Source organism: Schistocerca nitens, chromosome 5 (genome assembly GCF_023898315.1).
Source record: "Schistocerca nitens isolate TAMUIC-IGC-003100 chromosome 5, iqSchNite1.1, whole genome shotgun sequence".
Lineage (NCBI taxonomy): Eukaryota > Metazoa > Arthropoda > Insecta > Orthoptera > Acrididae > Schistocerca > Schistocerca nitens.
The window spans coordinates 355705570-355728940 of record NC_064618.1 but is presented as its reverse complement, the minus strand read 5'-3'; the positions used below and the strand labels follow the sequence as shown (position 1 = coordinate 355728940).

The 23371-nt window shown below is 38.0% G+C and overlaps 1 protein-coding gene across 1 annotated transcript in view; it reads left to right on the top strand.

The window, feature by feature from the left end:
• Positions 1–23371, top strand: part of LOC126260454 (dynein axonemal heavy chain 6) — a 1163459-nt gene that overhangs the window by 492388 nt on the left and 647700 nt on the right. The window contains exon 66 of the mRNA XM_049957783.1: positions 19811–19949. Coding sequence (XP_049813740.1) covers positions 19811–19949 — 139 coding nt within the window. The remainder of the gene's footprint in view (positions 1–19810; positions 19950–23371) is intronic.

Sequence of the window (23371 nt, the reverse complement as noted above, 5' to 3'; positions counted from 1 at the left end):
TTCTTCACTCACTATGAGCTGGCTGCTTCCTCTTTGCTGTGACATCAGCCTGAACCAGCTCACATGAGTAGATGGAGCATGTTCAGTATCAGAATACTGGGTATTTCTAACACAAGTAGTTCTTCTATGTTCATTTACATGCTCAGACAATTAGTTGTCATTATTTCTATATAAAATACCATTTAGTAAACACATGTTTGTTGTTAAAGAGCATGCATGGTTTCACTTGTTTCCCTGCGTTTGGTGTTGTAGTATTTACTAATAATAAGGCTTGAGTGAGTGACAGTAGATAGTTGCATGGTGCAGATTTTACAAAAAGGATGATTGTATGTGTACAAACCTTGGAGTAGGGACCAGATGATCTTTGTAGTGGAACATATCACAAATTTTCAGTGAAATTCAAAGTGTTTTGTCAAGTACTATTGTTTAGTATAAATGGAACTTGTACAAACAGTAGTGTTCTTCAGAATATTGCTACATTTTCTGTACTCAGCAAATTCCTACATTGCAAGAAATGGTAAACAGGAAAGCTAACAACAGCATGTCCAGCTACAGTGCAGCAGCAGTTGTGGTGACCTGTTCCAGCCTATGGTGGAAGGCGGAGCCTCTGTTCTAGATACTGTAAAACAGGTCTGCTCCCACACGAATGCTGTCCTCCACAACAAAGATTCCCCCCAACTTCAATGTCAGCACTTTATCAGATGCAGTAATGGTAGCACTCTCAGTTAAAATTCATGAAATGTTCACAAGAAATATTGCAGATTTTAGCTCCATAAAAAGGACTGTGTTTGATTATGAGCAGAGGCACAAGTTTTGAGAACTGTCTTTTGTGACTGACAAATGAAAACATTATCAAAGGCAAAATAAGCAGCAGCTGTCCTGTGTAGCAGAAGATGAGGCAGAAGGCACAGACATCTTCCTCATATCAGTGGCAAACGAAAAATTAGGCATGGATGTAGGTAAGCAAGGTATACATTGGAAAAAGCCATCAGGTGGGATGAAGAATATAAGATGCTGATATACATTAGCCAGTGATTGTAAAGGTCACCTCAAACTGAACAGTCGCTGAGATCTTTATCCACAAGAAAAATTAACCAAAACAGGGTTAAAATATGAGATTATCTGAATTTGTAGACCCAGGATGGCAGCATAATTATCAATATCACTGACAACTTGGTGGTAGTCAGGCTGATGTAAAAGGCCAAACAGTGTTTACTTAACAGCTGGTATACAACTTGTGTCGTTACACAGGTGGATCTTCCTTAGATAGTATATGTTTTGGAGTTACAGAACTGGTATAGGTGGTGGTAGAAGGGTACAGAGTGCAAGTGTTGCAGTGAGCATGGCCATGGGGGTAGGAGCACAGGGTAGGGAGATGGGTGCAGAGAGAGAGCATATGTCTGACAAGGATATTCTGGAGATCGGGAGGGTGACAAAAAGCTATTCTAGATGCGGTGGGAAAAATCTCAGACTAATGTATCTCATTTCAGGGCATGATTTGAGGAATCCATGACCTTGTCGAAATAGCTGATTAATACATTACAGTCCGAGTCACCAGTGATGTGCCCCAAATTTGTTTTTTGGAGGGATCAACGGTACCAGAATTGGATGTAATGGCCCGGGAAATCTGCTTTTGAACTAGGCTGGTGGGGTAATTTCATCCAGTGAAGGCTGATGTGAGAATGGTGGTGTATTGCTGTAAAGAGTCTGTCTATGCCAAGGCTGTATGGGAGGGAACATTTGACATGGAGAGGATGGCAACTGACAAAATGTAGGTACTGTTGTTTCTTAGTAGATTTGATGTGGACAAAAGTGTGTGAGAATGAGGTTAAGATCAAGGAAAGTGGCATTGGATTCAGAATAGCACCATATGGAATTTAATTGGGAGGAGGTATTTAGAGGTTCCAGGAATGTTAAAAGGTCAACTTCACCATGAAGCCATATGGCAAAAATGTCAGCAGTGTGTCTAAACTGAACCAGGGGCTAAAGGTTTATGGATACCAGGAAAGCCCCCTCCAAGCAAGCAATAGAAAGGTTGGTAAAGGAAGGAGCCATGTTGTTTCCAATGACCACACACCTAATCTCTTAATATGTCTGCCTCTCAAAGGTGAAGTAGTTGTTAGTAACTACAAAATTGTATTAGGTTGAGCAGGAAGTATGTCATAGGTTTGGAGTCATGTGGGCACTGACTGAGGAAATGTTCAGTAGCACACAGACCATGTATGTGGGGGATGTGGGTATTGAGGGAGGTGGCACACACACACACACACACACACACACACACACACACACACACACACACACACACACACAAGCAAGCAAGCAAGAACACCTCACACACACACACACAACTGCCAATTACAGTATTTGTGGCCGGAATGCCATCTGGCCAGAGATGCTGCAGTTGGCAGGGAGGGCATGAGGTGTGCTTGCTTACCACATATTTATAACAAATTATACTGAACTGAACTTTTACACATTTTCTTTGCTGCTGCTAAACCAATAACTAATGCTTTCCATACTTACAGTTGTCTTTAATTTTTTCAGTAATGCTTTTTAACAAATTCACATACTTTTTTTTTAATTTTTGGCTTACCTCAATTTCTATGTTATTTTGTACTGAAAGAACTTTGTTATTTTACAGAAATTTTGCTTTATTACTATAGCTGAAGATAAAACAAGAGATTATTTAATTTTAGTGACCATACCATTAAAATAATGTTCTAACCCTTCATCTTCAAATATTTTAACATTTGTTGATTTATAAAAGTTCATTCACTGAAACAAAACATTAGGGTACACTGAAATGAACACTGTGAGAGATTACAATTTTTATTACAAATTATGGATAGGGGAGTTGGAGAACACAGTGATCCAAGGAAATAAAGGAATTACCCACTTGGGGAGGCGCTACTTACCAATTAGTATATTCACAAATGTTCACTGAACACGCTACCTATCTATTGGTCCACAGTTACATTGACTCATGCTCCTCCATCTAGATCTTAGGCTTGTTATTCAAGTCAGTTGCAGTGATAACAAAACCAACAGCAAATTCATTGAACACTCCATCATCTATGATTAATACTCCATAAAACTCAACAATTACATTGAAAACTAATTTTTGCATATCGTTTACACCATTGTCAACTTCTACCATTGTGGACATAATTTAACAACATTCTTATTTACTTTAGAAATCCTTATCTTTCCAAAATTTTCTTTCCTTACCTATACACTTTTTTTTCAATTATACTTACTTTAGTTTCAACTAATTGCATTTCATTTACCTTATTGTTAACAACACAAGTCTTACACTCCTCCATCGCACTTTCTCAACAGTTTCATTCCCTATCGGAACACATCTGGTCTCACCATTATATAGTCATGTCATTAATACTTTCTGTAACTCAATAACCTTTTACAGTAATGTCAACTTGTACACGTTATCATTCACTACTTGCATACACTCTCTTTCAGTGTTAGCGAAGTTATCAACATTTACATTACCATAATTGTTTTGTGAACTACAACAAACATCTCCACCATTTCTTTGGTTCATATCAGAAATCAGTTCAAAACAACAACAACAAAGTCCATCTGTTTTTTACATTCAATTTCAGTTTCAGTTTCTTTTTACATCAAGTCAATACCAAGAACATTTAATTCCAAACTCAAATTTTCAGGAACATTTTCTAATATATATTGTAAACAAACTTGCACTGAAGCTGGAATATTGTTCAAAGCTGACTTAATGTTACAAATGTATCTTCTGTTATTATCACTACTTTCACCAGACTCCTTATTACTTTCTTTAACTTTTGATACACTGCTATACATTTCATTTCTTGTGGCCCTTCCAAATATGTCAGATTTTTATACTTGCTTTTTACTTTAACACAGGGACCTGTCCCATTTTCAACACATTTCACACACAAATTGTTCACTACCACTGATTTTTAAATTTGTTGCTCATGATTTCTTATTCATGCTAGTTTTCCCATAATGTGATCTAGAGGTGGGGCACCATTTGTAAATGTATTAACCTGATTTCAGAGTAAAGTTCCTTTGTGACACATGCAGAATTGCTGTCTCATAGTCTGAAAGTATCTTGAATGGTGACCCTACTTTTCAATAACATACCTAAAGTAGATTTATAGTCACATTTATTTTGCTTAAATCATATTTGAGCAATGACCAGTTTATTTTAAACTTCTATTTATATTTCACAAACACAAGACTAGTACATACATACTGCAATTATTGTCAGTGGAAGCATAGCCATTAAGTGGTTCTGTGGCAATCATGACACAGTTATTCACAAATATCATCCCACAATTCACAGTTCACAAGACAATAGGTGACTACGTACAGGTCTCGAGTCAACCAAGAACACATTGAAACAAATATTGACTTTTATGCACTCTGTGACAAATTTATGTAAATTGAGTTCATTATTACCACAAACATTTATAGATATGTAACCAACCTTTTGCAGTTCATAGATTCTATAACAACAAAAACAGTCAATTATTGAAAAAATTATTTAATAGGATAGGTAAAAAAATCTACTCACCAAGTGACAACAGAACACACACGTAAAAGATGGTTGTAATTGGCAAGCTTTCAGAGCCAGTGGCTCCATCTTCAGGCAGAAGGTTTGAAGGAGAGGGAAGAGTAGTGAAGGAAAAGGACTGGAGAGATCTAGGAAAAGGGGTTGATTTCAACAAAGTCACCCAGAACTGCGGGGAGATTTACCGTATGGGATGAGAAAGAAAGACTGATTGTTGGGGACTGCATCAGAGAAGATTTGAATATCTGAGAGCTTAAAGATGCAAGACAGGGTAATACGTAGACATAGATTACTGCATTAAGATCATGCACGAGTTAATAAGAGTGAAAAGCTAAGTGCATTGTATGTAACAGAGCTGGGAGGGGAGTGGTGAGAAATAGACGGGAAAGACAATGAAAGAAGTAGAAAACTAGAACAGAGTAAAGCAAAGAGCAGTTACAGAGAAGAAATGCTGAGACAGAAGAAATTAACATAAATTAAGGCCAGGTGGGGAGCGAGAACCGAGGACGTGATGTAGTGCGAGTTCCACCTACATAGTTTTGAGAAACTGGTCTCTGCGTGAAGAATCCAGGTAGCGCATGTGGTGAAACAGATGCCGAGGTCACAAATGTCATGTTGTTGGGCATCCTCTAAAACAGGATTTTGCGAGTTGCCAGTACACACCCTTTGCCTATGCCCATTCATCCTAATTGATAATTTAGTGGTAGTCATGCTGATGTATAAGGCCAAACAGTGTTTACATAACAGCTGATGTATGATGTATCGTTTCGCAGACAGCTCTCTCTTTGATCTTATATGTTTTGCAGTTACAGGGCTGTTTTAGGTGGTGGCACGTGGGTACATAGGGCGAGTCTTACAGCAGGGATGGTCACAGGGGTAGGTTCCATAGGGTAGAGAGACGGAAAGCTATTCTAGGTGTGGTGGGCAAAATTTCTGACAGAATGGATCTCATTTCAGGGCATGATTTTAGGTAATAATGGCCTTGTCAAAGTAGCTGATTAACACATTCCAGACCACGATAATGCTGAGTTACACAATGCTGTGCTTCAAAAGTTGTTTTTTGGAGGGATCAGCAGAACAAGGATTGGCTGTGATGGCCCAGGAAATCTGCTTTTTAACTAGGCTATTGGGGTAATTACGTGCAGTCAAGGCTGAGGTAAGAATGGTGGTACATTGCTGTAAAGTGTATGCATCTGAACAAATTGTTTGCCTTGCATGCCAAGGCTGTATGGGAGGGAATGTTTGACAATGAAATGATGGCAACTATCAAAATATAAGTACTGTTGTTTGTTGGTAGGTTTAATGTGGATGGAAGTGCGTAGTTGGACTTCGGTGAGGACGAGATCAGCACCAAGGAAAGTGGCATGAGATTTGGAATAAGACCATGTGAAATTTAATTTGGGGAAGTTATTCAGAGATTCCAGGAATTATAGCAGCTCCACCTCAGCATGAGTCCATATGGTAAAGATGTCATCAATGATTCTAAACCAAAGCAGAGGCTGAAGACTTATGGATCCCAGGAAAGCCCCCTCCAGGCGACCCATTAAAAGGTTTGCATAGGAACTAGCCATACTAGTTCCCATGGCCATACCACTGATCTGTTTGTATGTCTTCCCTCAAAGATGAAGTAGTTGTTGGTAAGTATAAAGTTGACTAAGGTTAGTAGGAAGGATGCCATAGGTTTGTTATTAGGTGGGCGCTGTCTGAGGAAATGTTCAGCAGCAGACAGACCATTAGAGTGAGATTGCATCACTGGTGATTATGTGTTGCAGGTGTTCATCAGCTAAGGCAGATATACGTTCAGTGGGTGCTTTGAAGGCAGCAACTGTAGGATGGCCTGGATGATTGGATTTGTGAACTGTAGGAAGAAGGTAAAACGTGGCGGTGCGTAGTTTGGGATGGGGTGAGAGGTTGTAGGGACTGAGGTGTTAGTCCTAGTGAGGGGCCTGAGGTTTTAAGGAGGGACTGCAGGTAAGTTTGAATCACAGGGATGGGATCTTGATGACAAATGCTCCAGGTAGAGGTGTCAGACAGCTGGTGCAGACCTTCACTAACATACTCATTTTGGAACATATAGATCACCTGCTCATTGCCGCTTACCAATGATTTTCATACACATTTTTCTAATTTTTCTGCCGTATTTCTTCTGTTTTTCTACCTTTTCCACCCTCTGCCTTTTTTTCCTTTCTTTTTCTCCCACTCCCACAATTTCTAACTCTCCAAACTCTCCTCTCTTGCCATGATGAATCCCATTTCATATAACATCCACTCTTTTCGAGAGCATGCATTTGCACTATCAAAACTAAGGTCTCACATTTTGTTTCTTTAAATCTGCTTGTCCCTCGCAATTACTCCAAAAGGTCTTACATTTAAAGTCCGTGTTTCTGATTGATACACCAGGCTCTTTTACAGTTTCAAATACAGCAGTGTTTTGCTCTTACCCAGCTAATCTGTGACCTATATGCTCATCAGCCAATTTCCACTCTACCAGATGTCTCTCCTACAAAATCCTGCGGTCATCTGACCCTCGTGTTTCCTTGAATCCACCAAGCCAACTTCAAACTGCAACAACATGTGAGACTTCACCTTAAAAAGCTATACCACCTTCTCCTAAACTACCTGAACGGTGGTGTTTCCCTTCCTGTCCCTCTGTAGCTCCCTAAACAGCCACACCATCAACCATCACTCCTCTGCTACAAACTGAGCTTCGCCAACTTCCTTAACATCCCACAGCCTTCACCATTGCCTCCCAGACCAAGAATAGCCCATAATCCCATGAACCAGTCACAACAATACAGTGTACTTGACCTCTCATCTATAGCACTCTCCCCTCCTGAATTTTCTGTGTTATCTAAAGGCCTCACTTTCAGCCATAAACTTGCATCTGATCATGCTGCTTTGGTGAAGGACCTACTTTCCTTCACATGTAATATCCATTGGAAATATCACTTTGCAACCCAATCCCAAAAACTTCCCAACAGCAGACTTGACATTGAACCCAGCCTTGAATAGTTCAGACCACGATCCCAACTTGATCCACCAACACTACCTCAAAATCATCCGTTACAAGCCTTCCAAGAATTCCTCATATCTAGCATGGCTTCACAACCCTTCCTCAGGTCCCTACAAAATGACCCTAACCTGTTCTCTGCAGAACTCCAGGCCCTTCATTCCCGAAAAGGTGATGACTCCATCATTATCCTCCCTGCAGACTAAGGATCTACCACCGTAGTATATGACCGAAAGAAGTATGTTAGTGATGGTCTATGACAGCTGTCTGACGTCTCTACCTACAGCATCTATCATCAAGATCCCATCCCTATGATTCATACTGACCTGCAGTCCCTCCTTAAAGACTCAGGCCCCTCACTAGGACTAAAACCTCAGTCCATAGAACTTCTCAATCCACCCAAACTACACACACCCACATTTTACCTTTTTCCTACAGTCCAAATACCCAATTTTCGTGGCCATCCTATAGTTTCTAGCTTCAAGGCGCCCACTGAACTTATATCTGCTCTAGCTGATAAACACCTGCAACTCACAGTACAAAGACTCTCCTCCTACATCAAAGACACCAACCATTTCCTAGATCGTCTGAAATTTGTGCCCATGCCACTCCCAACATACACCTTGCATGTCACCATTGATGCCACCTCATTCCATACCAACATCCCCCATGTGCATGGTCTGTCTGCTGCTGAACATTTCCTCAGTCAGTGCCCACCTGATTCCAAACCTATGCCATGCTTCCTACTCATCTTAGTCAACTTTATGCTTACCAATAACTACTTCATCTTTGAGGGCAGACATACAAACACATCAGGGGTATGGCCATGGGAACCAGGATGGCTCTTTCCTATGCCAACCTTTTCGTGGGTCGCTTGAAGGGGGCTTTCCTGGGATCCATAAGTCTTCAGCCTCTGGTTTGGCTTAGATACATTGATGACATCTTTACCATATGGACTCATGTTGAGGCAGACCTGCTAACATTCCTGGGATATCTGAATACCTTCTCCAAATTAAATTTCACATTGTCCTATTCCAAATCTCATGCCACTTTCCTTGGTGCTGATCTCGTCCTCACCGAAGTCCAACTACGCACTTCCATCCACATTGAACCTATCAACAAACAATAGTACTCACATTTTGATAGCTGCCATTCTTTACATTTCAAGTCCCACGTCATGCCATGTCCCAAGTTTCTCCAGCAAGTCAGTGATCTCGACTGCTTCTATATATGTTTACGAAACAAATCCCAATGAAGTCATAAGTAAAATTAAATCATTAAGCAATAAAATGAAAAGTGGTCTTGATGAAGTGCCTGATTTCATATTAAAAGCATGTGCTCACCACATAGCAAACCCCTTGACAAAAATTTTCAACCTCTTTTTAAAAACTGATGTATTTCCTGATATTTTTAAAATAGCAAAAGTTTCACCACTGCTAAAAAAAGGTTCTTCTGAAAAAATATCAAACTACTGATCTGTGCTACAGTTAAGTTCCTTCTCAAAAATTCTAGAAAAACTCTTCGATAACAGGCTTTTAAGTTTCATAAATAAATATGCACCTCTTACAGTACATCAGCATGGTTTTAGAAAGTCTAAATCTACACAGACAGCAATTTTTCTAATTCGTAGACTGCATTTTAAAATCCCTTGATCAACATAAATTAGCTGCAGGTACTTTTCTAGTTCTATCAAAAGCATTTGACATCCTGGACCATAACATTCTGCTTGTAAAATTAGGAAGACGAGGAGTAAGAGGTGTGGCACATACCTAAAAAACTGCAGGCGGAAAGTATCACTTCAGTACGAATTCAACAAAGTGAATAAAACAAGAAACAACTTTCTAGCGAATTACCAATAAAATATGGTATACCACAGGGCTCAATCTTAGGTCCACTACTCTTCTTGATTTATGTGGACGACTTAGTTGAATATGTGAGTCCCACTAAAACTACCGTATTTACTCGAATCTAAGCCGCACTTTTTTTCCGGTTTTTATAATCCAAAAAACCGACTGCGGCTTAGAATCGAGTGCAAAGTAAGTGGAAGTTCTGAAAAATGTTGGTAGGTGCCGCCACAACTAACTTCTGCTGTCGAATATATGTAGTGCTGCACAGGCATGCTTTGCAGGCACAAAGATAAATACTGGCGCCAAAACCTCTGCGTCAGTAAATAAATTTAAAAAAAAGGTGGAAGACGACATTTCTTCTCCACCCCAAGTTTCGACCACTGCATTTTATACATTATCCAATGAAGTAAATACAAATTCCGTGACCGATGACCTCGCTGTCTGGTCTCTTTCCCCAAACCAACCAACCAACCAACAAATTCCGTATTGTTCATCTTCGAATGTAGCAGCATTTCAATGTACTACGGAAATCCGACTGGCAAGACTGTTTGGGATGATTGTCAATATGGCCAACTCTACGTTCTGAATTTTTTCCTACCTGTGAGAAGAGATGGTTGCAAATAGGAACTTTTATGAATTGTGAATCATATGCAGTATTCTCTTCACCATAAGAGTAATACGAATATAAACATTTTGCCATGTATTCTTTTGTGTTTGCTGCTATCTCATTTAAATCCTGTCTGCCTAATAAACTAAAAAACTAGGGTGAGACAGCAGCAAACGCGGAAGAATATATATATATCATGTCATGTTTATATTCTTATGCCTAATAATGATACAGTCAGAGATGAAGCAGCAATCGACTAGATTTTTAAATCTAAGATGACTCTTAATTTCTGTGCAGAATGTAATGTACTAAAGAGGCGCCTGCAAAGATTTTCAAACCGAGAAAAATTTTCGCTAAAATCTCGTTCAGAACGTCTTCTATCATAAGCCCTCTATTATTTGGTTCTTGTTGATCATTATCAAAGAAAGCAGCAGTGTAAGTAATAACAAATAGCAGTCTCTTGCCATTGTTTTGCTAATGAGACGATTCCTCTCTTTTTTTTTATATTGTAAGCGGTGGTAGCGTGCACAAAAGCAAGCCATGCCGCGAGCGGGGACAGGCCGTAAACACTCATTATCAGAATGCGACAAACAATTCATGACACAGTACAGTAATGCATTTTCAGCTTAGAGTGACGTAAACACCTATAACAAAGAGATCGGCACTTACCAGATCAAAGCAAAATAAGCAATCAATTCAAACCAGACGAAGTACGTGAAAAAGGAAAGGTACTCGTATAAATACGGATGGAGCGCGTGGCGCATAGCAATGGCTACCTAGTAAAGCTTAATTGCTAAGCTTACGACTCGAACATACTGTAGCTGTATCGTCATTCATTCCACCTAAATTGTGTCTCATATTACAATGGACCAACTTTGTTTCGATTTGGTGGTGCGGCCTAAAACTTTTCTCTCCCCTTGAATTTCGAGTCTCAAATTTCAGGTACGGCTTAGATTTGGGAAAAATTTTTTTCCTCGATTTCGAGTCTCATTTTTCAGGTGCGGCTTAGATTCGAGTGCGGCTTAGATTCGAGTAAATACGGTATCCTGTTTGCCGATGACACCAGCATATTGCTCACTGGATCCAGTCCAGAAACTTGGCAGTCCACAGCAGAAAGTTCCAGGAAAAGACTTTCTGAGTGGTTCACAAAAAACAAACTCATTATAAATACTGATTTTCATTTAATTCCTCCAACTAATCAAATGTCTGTTCAAGCACAATTAAAAAATGATCCCCTAGAAAATGTAAGTGTAACAAAAGTTTTGGGTCAGTGGGTTCAGCAAGACTTGAAGTGGGACACACATATAAATAACTTGTCTAGAAAACGTATCATCTGTGTGCTACGGCCTAAGAATTTTAAAGGATACAACAAGCAAAACAGTACTGCAGGCATTCTATGCACAGTTCCACTCACTAGTCCGATATGGGATCGTTTTCTGGGGATACTCAACTCACAGTGTAAAGGTTTTTAGAATGCAAAAAAGAGCTCTAAGAATAATTTGTGGCCTTAAAAAGATGGAGTCCTGTAAATCCCATTTTACTGAGATTGATCTTCTAAATCTTCCAAGTTTATTCATTTGTGAAACTATCTTGTTCACTAGGGACTACCTCCTGAAAACAGCCAAACTGCTACAGAACAAAAATGTACACAACTATTGTACCAGAGAGAAATCAAATATACATCAAAAATATCACAGAACAACCACCTATCAGAGGAGCATAATTAACATTGGCGTAATACTACACAATGAGATACCAGAGGAAATAAAAAATGCAACTCATCCAGTATTTAAGGCTAAACTAAAGGCATTTCTAATAAAGCACTGTTTCTATTCTGTCAGAGAATTTCTGAATATGTAACAAAATTAATTGTAATAGGTACCAATTTTTAATTTGCCTACTATTTTGTTAGTCCTATGTATTATTGTAACTTATCTTTGACCTGTCCAATATCAATTGTACAATTTGTGCTGTATGATAAAACTGGACCAAAAAAAAATCAAATAAAACATTCCCTCCCATACAGCCTTGGCATCCGTGGTAAACATATTTGTTCGGATGCAGACACTTTACAGCCATACACCACCATTCTCACCTCAGCCTTCGCTGCATGTAATTATCCCAGTAGCCTAGTTAAAAAGCAGATTTACCAGGCCATCACATCCAATCCTGGTACTGCTGATCCTTCCAAAAAACAACTTTGAAGCACAGCATTTGTGACTCAGTATTATCGTGGTCTGGAATGTGTTAATCAGCTACTTCGACAAGGCCATGATTTCCTAAAATCATGCCCTGAAATGAGATCTATTCTGTCTGAAATTTTGCCCACCACACCTGGAATAGCTTTCCATCACCCTCTTAGTCTCTGCAATATTCTTGTCAGAACCTATACTACTTCTGCACCCATCTCCCTACCCTATGGCTCCTACCCCTGTGATCATCCGTGCTGCATGACTTGCTCTATGCACCTTCCTACCACCACCTATAACAGCCCTGTAACTGGCAAGGCATATACTATCAAAAGGGAGAGCTGCCTGCGAAACGACACATGTCATATACCAGCTGTTATGTGAACACTGTTTGGCCTTATACATCAGCATGAATACTGCCAAATTATCAATTAGGATGAATGGGTATAGGCAGGTACTGGCAACTCACAAAATCCTGTTGCTGAGCATGCTCTACAACAAGACATTTGTGACCTCGGCACCTGTTTCACCACACAGGCCATCTGGATTCTTCCCCCAGACACCAGTTTCTGAGCTCTCCACAGGTAGGAACTCACACTACACCACACCCTTGTTTCTCACCACCAACCTGGCCTTAATTTATGTTAATTTCTTCCTTCTCAGCACTGCTTCACTATAACTACTCTTTGCTTCACTCCATTTTAGTTTACTACTTCTTAAATTGTCTTTACCGTCTGTTTTTTGCCACCCCTTGTCATAACTCTGTTACATTCAATGCACTTACCTTTTCACTCTTATTAACTCATGCATGATGTTTAATCAGTAATCTCTGTCTGTGTATTACCCTGTCTTTCACCTTTAAGCTCTCAGGTTTTCGAATCCCAACTGATGCAGCCTCGCAATAATCAGTCTTTCCTACTCATCCCATACGATAAGTCTCCCCTGACCCATAGTTCTGGGTGACTTTCTCAAAATCTAGCCATTTTCCTAGACCTCTCCTTTACTTCTCTTCCTTCCCCCTCAACCCTTCTACCGAAAGCTTGCCGTCTTTTGTGTGTGTGTTCTGCTTCTGCTTGGTAAGTAGATTTTTTTATCTGTCTTATTAAATAATTCACAGATTCTTTATCATAGATGTTGTTCGTGTAACATCTGGTCACAGAGTCTAATACATTTTGGGACCCAATGTGAACGAAACTTTCCTAGAGATGTTGACCATGAGTTTGCTAGGCACAGAATGACTATTTTTGGCTGGCAAGAAGTGTGTATAAACTGATGTGCTGATATTTTGGATTGTGTTCACTACATATTAATTTTTAAAATGGTAAAGGTCAGAATTACCATTCGACATGAGCTGTTGAATCCAGCCATAATGTGTTTTAGTTAAATGACATTGTTTAGGAAAGTATTGAAGTTCATGGTACTGTTTGAATCAAACATGGAAGTTCATTTAATTCTCAATTAATAGTCTAATTAAATAACTAAAAGTATTATCAGGTTTAGAAAAATTAAGGCATCTGAAGTACAGTGTCAGAAACTGGAATCTAACAAGTACAATGGCCCAAATGCCGAGAATAAATTTTCGTTTTATCAAAAACTAATTATAAATGTCATTTAAGTAAAATATTTTTTTAAAAAATGAAACTAGGTACTAGAAGGAATGAAATCAGGGCTTTCTAATGAGTGGTGTCATTTGTCTCAAAGCTGCTCACATTAATTTTAGCATGACATGCTGTTTTAAGGATTGCAGTTACTAGCTTTCCCCAATCATCTAGATTTATGGTAAAATATACTTTTAGGAGTGGTGCTCTACTGCTCATAAATATCTGAAAAAGTCGTGATTCCTGCCTTGAGCTGCTGATTTATTAGACGAATATAAAATCATTGACATCAGATAATAAATGATAAAACCATGAGTATGTCACTGTTGTCCCATCATAAAACAAATTACATTATCAATGTATAAACTGTACTTGGCAGTGCACTCTTTCATGTTACAACTGTGCAGTCAGCTGAATGTGGTATGCATCCATTCATACCATTAACTCTGATTGCTGATATAACATGAGAGAGTGCAGAGAGAGTGCAGTACCAAGCACACTTTATATATTGACGATGTAATTTATATTATACTATGACGACAGTCACAGATTCGTGGCTTTACTATCTGGCTTCAGTGAATTTAGATTCACTTAATATGATACTGTAAATGCTTTTAAGAAAATGATGATGGTCTGTTGACCAAACATGATTGTTAAATAAAGGATTTTACCAGCAGCTTGAGGAAGTAATCATGAATTTCTTCAAATTTTTAGATGAAGCTGATAATAAAATTACTTAAAATCACATATGAACAGTATTTTGGCAGCATTACTTTCACAGTGCATATACACAGCATCTATACATAGTCAGATAGAGTACAAGGAAAAAAAGTTAGGTAAGAGGAGTAAAATATAAGTCCATCTTACAACATTTCATTACCTCCTAATGAATTACATTGGCTGATATTGCAAAATAGCCGACTAGGCAAATCAGTTCATTAACACTTTACTTATACTTTTTGAAATTAATTGTAAATCAGACATATAAAATTTACACACTATATAAAGTTACAACAATGATTATTGACATGAAAATGAAGCTGCCCTCAAAGGACATACTACTTCTCAATCATCATCAGATTCATATAAAAAAGAAAGGCTGTTCAGTCGTATGAATAAGATCATTATAATAGGTTACATGCCCCCATTAACCATGGACCTTGCCTCAGCGATACAGATGGCTGTACCATAGGTGCAACCACAACAGAGGGGTATCTGTTGAGAGGCCAGACAAACGTGTGGTCCCTGAAGAGGGGCAGCATCCTTTTCAGTAGTTGTAGGGGCAACAGTCTGGATGATTGACTGATCTGGCCTTGTAACACTAACCAAAACGGTCTTGCTGTGCTGGTACTGCAAACGGCTGAAAGCAAAGGGAAATTACAGCTGTAATTTTTCCCGAGGGCATGCAGCTTTACTGTATGATTAAATGATGATGGCGTCCTCTTGGGTAAAATATTCCAGAGGTAAAATAGTCCCTCATTCGGATCACCGGACAGGGACTACTCAAAAGGACATCGTTATCAGGAGAAAGAAAACTGGCGTTCTACAGATCGGAGTGTGGAATGTCAGATCCCTTAATCAGGCAGGTAGGTTAGAAAATTTAAAAAGGGAAATGGATAGGTTAAAGTTAGATATAGTGGGAATTAGTGAATTCGGTGGCAGGAGGAACAAGACTTTTTGTCAGGTGAATACAGGGTTATAAATACAAAATCAAATAGGGGTAATGCAGGAGTAGGTTTAATAATGAATAAAAAAATAGGAGTGTGGGTCAGCTACTACAAACAGCATAGTGAACGCATTATTGTGGCCAAGATAGATACGAAGCCCACGCCTACTACAGTAGTACAAGTTTATATGCCAACTAGCTCTGCAAATGATGAAGAAATTGATGAAATGTATGATGAGATAAAAGAAATTATTCAGGTAGTGAAGGGAGACAAAAATTTAATAGTCATGGGTGACTGGAATTCGAGAGTAGGAAAAGGGAGAGAAGGAAACATAGTAGGTGAACTATCAGTTAAATAAGTCACAGCTGCAAAATACTAATGCCAATTCTTTACAGACGAATGGAAAAACTGGCAGAAGTCGACCTCGGAGAAGAACAATTTGGATTCCGTAGAAATGTTGGAACAGGTGAGGCAATACTGACCTTACAACTTGTCTTACAAGAAAGATTAAGGAAAGGCAAACCTACGTTTCTAGGATTTGTAGACTTAGAGAAAGCTTTTCACAATGTTGACTGGAATACTTTCTTTCAAATTCTAAAGGTGGCAGGGTTAAAATACAGGGAGCGAAAGGCTATTTACAATTTGTGCAGAAACCAGATGGCAGTTATAAGAGTCGAGGGGCACAAAAGGGAAGCAGTGGTTATGAAGGAGTGAGACAGGGTTGTACCCTTTCCCCATGTTATTCAATCTGTATATTGACCAAGCAGTAAAGGAAACAATAGAAAAGTTCGGAGTAGGTATTAAAATCCATGGAGAAGAAATAAAAACTTTGAGGTTCGCCAGTGACATTGTAATTCTGTCAGAGACAGCAGAGGACTTGAAAGAGCAGTTGAACAGAATGGACAGTGTCCTGAAAGGAGGGTATAAGATGAACATCAACAAAAGCAAAACAAGGATAATGGAATGTAGTCAAATTAATTTGGGTGATGCTGAGGGAATTAGATTAGGAAATGAGACACTTAAAGTAGTATAGGAGTTTTGCTATTTGGGGAGCAAAATAATTGATGATGGCCGAAGTAGAGAGGATATAAAATGTAGACTGGCAATGGCAGGGAAAGCGTTTCTGAAGAAGAGAAATTTGTTAACATCGAGTATAGATTTAAGTGTCAGGAAGTCGTTTCTGAAAGTATTTGTATGGAGTGTAGCCATGTATGGAAGTGAAATATGGACGATAAATAGTGTAGACAAGAAGAGAATAGAAGCTTTCAAAATGTGGTGCTACAGAAGAATGCTGAAGATTAGATGGGTATATCACATAACTAATGAGGAGGTATTGAATAGAATAGGGGAGAAGAGGAGTTTGTGGCACAACTTGGAAAGAAGAAGGGACCGGTTGGTAGGGCATGTTGTGAGGCATCAAGGGACCACAAATTTAGCATTGGAGGGCAGCATGGAGGGTAAAAATCATAGAGGGAGACCAAGAGATGAATACACTAGACAGATTCAGAAGGATGTAGGTTGCAGTAAGTACTGGGAGATGAAGAAGTTTGCACAGGATAGAGTAGCATGGAGAGCTGCATCAAACCAGTCTCAGGACTGAAGACCACAACAACAACAACAACAACAATAGTAGTAGTAGCAGTAGTAGTAGTTTATTCATCCAGAGACAATTTACATTGCATGGATTTCGTCAAAAAATACATAGTATATATATACACACATACAGGGTGAACAATACTATACAAAATACAGATGTGCATAGTAGACTACATAACATCAGACCACATTGAAATAGCATGTACAACTTTGATTATTTACATTGATGTATGAGAAAGACTTTTTACATGGAATACACAGTTGATATTTAGATATAACACATACAATTCTAGCACTTTTGTACATATTATTTATTTAGATCATAGCAACAGTCAGATAAAAATTACTATTGGCACAGAGTACATAAATATAATGGTTTAGTATGAAGCTATTCCAGGTATTCTTTTACACTATAATAGCAGTTGGTCATTAAAAATTTGAATACTGCTTCTTTAAATGAAGACAATTTTTTATTTCTTTTATCTTTACCAGTAGTTTGTTATACAATCTGCTTCCTTGTATGTTTGTTTGTTTCTGCGCCAAAGCCTTGTTAACTCTTTTTATATGAATGTCATTGCACTTTCTTGTGTTGTAAGTATGTAGATCCGAGTTGGATTGGAAATTGTTAATATTTCGTTTTACATTAATTACGCTTTTCTGTATATAGAGGCACGGTGGGGGTAGAATATTCAGCTGTTTAAATAATTGCTTTGAAGGAGTTAGCCTTGAACTGTTGGTAATTATTCTAACAGCTCGTTTTTGTAGAGTGAAGATGGTTTTGAGATTTTTCTTATTATGACCCCAGAAGATGAGGCCATAGGTAATAGCAGAGTGTATATAAGCAAAGTAAACAGCTCTGCTACATTCCCTACTACATACAAAGCTAATAACGCGTAAAGCAAAGCAAGCAGAACTTAACTTATGCGAGAGATACAGGTTATGGGATTTCCAGTCTAAATTTTCATCTATATGTACACCTAAGAATTTTGTGGTAGCAACTGTCACAATTTCTTTATTTTGTATTCTGAGATCTAGATCAGAGTGTGACTTTTCTTTCTTGTAATGGATATAATTAGTTTTAGAGATATTTATGGTCAATTTGTTCACTTCAAACCAATTTTGCAAATATTCTATAACTCTGGTTGCAGATGTTGGCAATACCTGGTTTATGTCAGTTACTACAATGTTTGTGCCATCCGCAAACAGGGTTATATGAGTACCATTTACTGGAATCTTGATATCATTTATGTAAAGAAGAAATAGGAGAGGTCCTAGAACACTCCCCTGCGGTACCCCTATTGGCACAGTCTGAATATCCGATCTGTAAACAATACTTTGGTTTTTACTGTTTGTTTGTTGCAATTTCTACTACAATAGGTTACAACAGTAAAAGGAGAAGCACTGATGACCACAACCTGAGAAGCAACTCATGAAATGTACCTGTCTCCTTAAACTTAGTGAAAGAGGAAAATAAGTTTCTTTTACAAATGATTAGCATCATCATGAGATATGAAAACATGAGAATACTGTAATGAATGCTCTGAATACTCATGACCCATGGTGCAGGGTTTGTGTTACCACACTTGCTTACATCTGCAATCTAAATAACTGAAGGGGCTAGGTGTTGCTGACTGTAAGCACAATTTACAATGGTGTGTTACAAAGCCGGAGATAGGAAACATAAGGTCCTGCATAAGCCAAAGCAGGATGACTTAAAAAGATGGAATATCATTGAGGCTTTCATAAATAACATTGAACAAACACTGCATTAATTAAGGTAATATGTCATGGACAACTGTGAGGTCATAATATTGACACTACCGTATATCTGCTTAACATTTTATACCATCAGATTTGATATACTTTCCTGTATGAACATGTGATGTGCTGTTTTAGCTGCTCTCATTGATGCTTCCCTCTTGTTTCATATGTAATTCAGTTATGTACTTCGTTTTTCCCTATTCCCATGATTTCTGATTTATCACATTCCACTTCTCTCACATGTGCACTTCTTCTTCCATGTCCCTTGCTGCTCACCATCACTATTTTAAATCTACAGTTTGAGAACTTCTCTGTATTTCCATACTTTTCATGAATGAGTGTAAACTGTGCCTTTTTTTCTTTCTGCACTATAGTAATTACTAAAAGTTTAATAGTGTCATGTATTAGAAGTAACTTATAACATGCTTCTCATAATGAAAGTTCTATAGAACATGCAAACTTCCTTGTTAGATGTAAGATAGATCCTGATTATGCTAATCATACCAGAGAAAATAAATGAATAATGGTCTGGGACTCTGTTGTCTGACGAGGTTGTTATAAAGTTTAGGGAGGCTGCAGAAGGCAACAATGGATGGTATAGAGAAAAAATAAGATTATTTCTCCCTGATATCCACCATATTCCACCCACTGTCACTTAAATATCACCATACTAACCTCCCTAACATCCTCATATAATTACTATCACGAATAAAGCTATGAACATATTTGCTGTCATATCCACTTTCAGCTGCAGATTTGAAACAATGTAACATTATACAACAACTGAACTACATTTGATCTCAATTTCTACTGTGATAACTAATGTAGAATGGAAGACAATTTTTCAGTTTGGTCAAGTTCAATATTTCAATGATACACGAGTAGAAAAAGTTTAAATTTAAAATTGCGTAAAATGTTTTAGGCTTTTAACACTTAAGTTGATCAGAAAAACTTTATTTTAGGGCAGTAAAAAGTGTGCTGGTTATGGCTGGTTCTCTGAAGAGAGAGAATCCTGATAAGAGTGAAGATGTTGTACTTATTAGAGCATTGAGAGACAGTAATCTTCCAAAATTCCTCACTGATGATGCTACATTATTTCAGGTAATTATTATAAAAAGTATTAACTCTTATCAAGTACGTATAAAATTGTCCATTGGAAAAGATGGTCATTATATATCACTTTGCAACTTAATAGTTGAATACTGTTTCTAGAGACAAATGATAATGTAATACAATTATGCTTGATTCAGGTTTCATAATCATTGAATTTACTATAATATGTATTCTGATTTTCTTATAATTTGTCAGTATCACAGACAGAATCACAACATGAGTCTCCATTGACAGCAGTATAGAGTTAGAAACCGGTAAATAACTGTTCTGGAATGTAATATTGATAGCAGTAGATTTAGATGATGATGATGATGATGATGATGATGATGATGTGTGGTTTGTGGGGTGCTCAGCTGCCCGGTTATCAGTGCCCATACAAATTCCCAACCTTTGCTCAGTCCAAACTTGCCACATCAATGTATGATGATGAAATGATGATGACAACACAAACACCCAGTAGGTTTATAGATTGGATAAATGATCTTCATTTTAACTAACTTAATTACTTCTAATTGCTGGGATTTGACATATTTCTGGCATTGGTTCATATTGTGTGGGTACAGAATTCTTCCTGAATTAAATTTTGGACTTTTCCCATAATTGCTACAAGTACGATGTTTTCTGTACCCCTGTTACATATAAATGAGTAAGCGTGTCAATAATTAGTCTTAGTTAAAAATTGTGCTACTTAAGTACTACAGATCTAAGTCATTTCTGTCTATGGGATAATCTTCTGTATTAGTGCAAATATTTTTTTGTGTTATTTGTTTGAGATATTCCTTAGTTGGCCTATGGGATTTAGAGTTCACAACTCTTACATCACAGGAAATGCATGGAGGTCTCAACATTGCACAGACTGCCTAAGGGAGGCCTTGAAACAGGAAACAAGTCACCAATAAAACTTCAGGACTAGAACATTAATAAAATTTATGTAGAAATCTTTGTTAAAAAGTCCATAATTTATCGTTAGCAAGAATTAATGCTCACTCAAACAGATGTCTGTAGTGGAATCTGTAACAAATGTTCTTGGTTGTAAGAAATCAGTGAAAATAATTCTGAATAAGTATAAATAAAAGAATAATTAGTAATATTTGAAGAAGAAATTCATCTCAAGTATTTTCATTCTTTTACTACCATGAAATCTCTCATGAAGGAACCATGTGATAAAAAACAAAACTGCAGTGAAGAAGTTCAAACTGGAAATTAAAAGTAGATGAAAAGACTTATTAAGAAGGATAAACATTCAAAAAAGAAGAAATAAGTAACTGAAGAACACTGAAATTGTTGAGATTCAAGAATATTTTAATATTTTTATGCAAACATTGTGGAAGCGAATTAATGAATGCATACAACATACTCATGTATATGGGTGCCGCAGTGCAATGATCAAGGATAGCCAACTGTGTGAAATAAAAGTGACTAAGACTTTGTCATTACTTTGAGTGCAAAATAGAACTGAGGACTGAACTTTATGTTTCATTTTTAAAAAGAATTTTCAGATTGTACAGTGATATGGAAGTACTGGGATCAAGTGGTGTGAGTTAAATTAATACAAAATTTACACCATTGGAGAATCAACATTGACCAGAAGTGACCTAAATGCATATTTAATATATGAAAACAGTATTCAGTGCAACATTGGTTCTGATGAAAATGCTGCACCATGAGCAGATATACTCACTTGTGGGAGTGGAGAGTGCTGACAATGTGGATGTGCAATTGAAGAATCTCACTTCAGAAGCGACAGATGGCACAGTGACCATGGTTAATGGAAATATCAGTTTCTGTATCTACATCTAAATACATACTCTAGAAGCCACTGTATGGTGAATGGTGGAGGGTACCTTGTAGCTTCCTATCATGTCCTGCTCACAAATAGAGCAAGGGAAAAAGACTGCAGGATGCCTCCATATGATCCCTAATTTCTCTTATCTTATCTGTGTGGTCTTTAAGTGAAATGTATGTTGGTGGCAGCAGAATTATTCTGTAGTCAGCTTCAGATGTTGATTCTCTAATCTTTTTCAGTAGTGTTCCACAAAAGGAACCTTCTTCCCCCACCCCCTCAGGGATTCCCACGTGACTACATGAAGCATCTTCATAATACTCACTTGTTGATCATACCTTCTGCAACAAATCTTGCAGTCCACCTCTAAATTGCTTCATTATATTCCGTTAAACTGACATGGAAGGGAGTATCATGTATGGGTCCCAGTAGTGCTCTATGTGTCATCTCCTTTACACACATCCCACACTTTTCTAAAATTCTCCCAGTATATTAAAGTTGACCATTTGCCTTATATGGTTGTTCCCTTTTGTATCACTTTGCAGTGTTATGCCCAGATATTTAATTTCTGTGATTGTATCAAGCAGTACCGTACTAATGCTGTATCTGAACATTACAGCATTGTTTTCCTACTCATCCACATTAAATTACATTTTTCTACATTTTTAGCAACCTTCCATTCATCAAATCAATTAGAAATTTTGTCTAAGTTAGCTTGTCTCTTCCTACAGCCATGCAACAATGACACCTTCCCATACCTCACAATATCATTGGCAAACAGCCACAGACTGCTGCTCACCCTCTCTTTCAGACCATTTATGTGTACAGAGAAGAAGGGGGGGAGGGGGGGGGGTCCTATCAAACTTATCTGGGACACTCCTGACAATACCCTTGTTGCTGATTAACACTCGCCATGAAGAACAGTGTATTGAGTTCTGTTGTTTAAGAATTATACAAGCTACTCACATATACTGAAATGTATTCTGTATGCTTCTACTCTCAAATGCATTCCAGAAATCTGGGAACATGGACTCTGCCTGTTGCCCTTCATCCATGGTTCACAGAATATTATGAGAGAAAATGGCAAGCTGAGTCCCACACTAGCAATGCTTTCTAATGCTGTGCTGATTTGTAAACAGAAGCTCTTCTGTTTCGAGGAAATTTATTATATTTTAACTGATAATATGTTGAAGAATTCTGCAGCAGGCCCATGCTAAGGATACTGGTCTACAATATTGTGGGTCCGTTCTTTTACCCTACTTATACACACGGATCACCTGACCATATTTCCAACCACATGGTATTCTGCACTGGGTGGGGGAATTCCAGTAAATGCAAGTTAATTAAGGGGCCAATGCAGTAGAGTGCTCCCTGTAAATTCTAATTGGGATTCCATCCACACCTGGTGACTCATTTATTTTCATTTCTTTCAGTTGCTTCACTGTGCCAGGAATGCCTATTACTATGTCCTCCATATGGGAATCTGCATGACAATGAAACAATAGTATGTTTCTACAGCCCTTCTGCATGAATGACTTCTTAAATGAGAGATTTAAAACTTTGTCTTTCCTTTTGCTGTCTTTCATTGCCACACCAGACTGGTCAATGAGTTTCTCGACAAACCCTT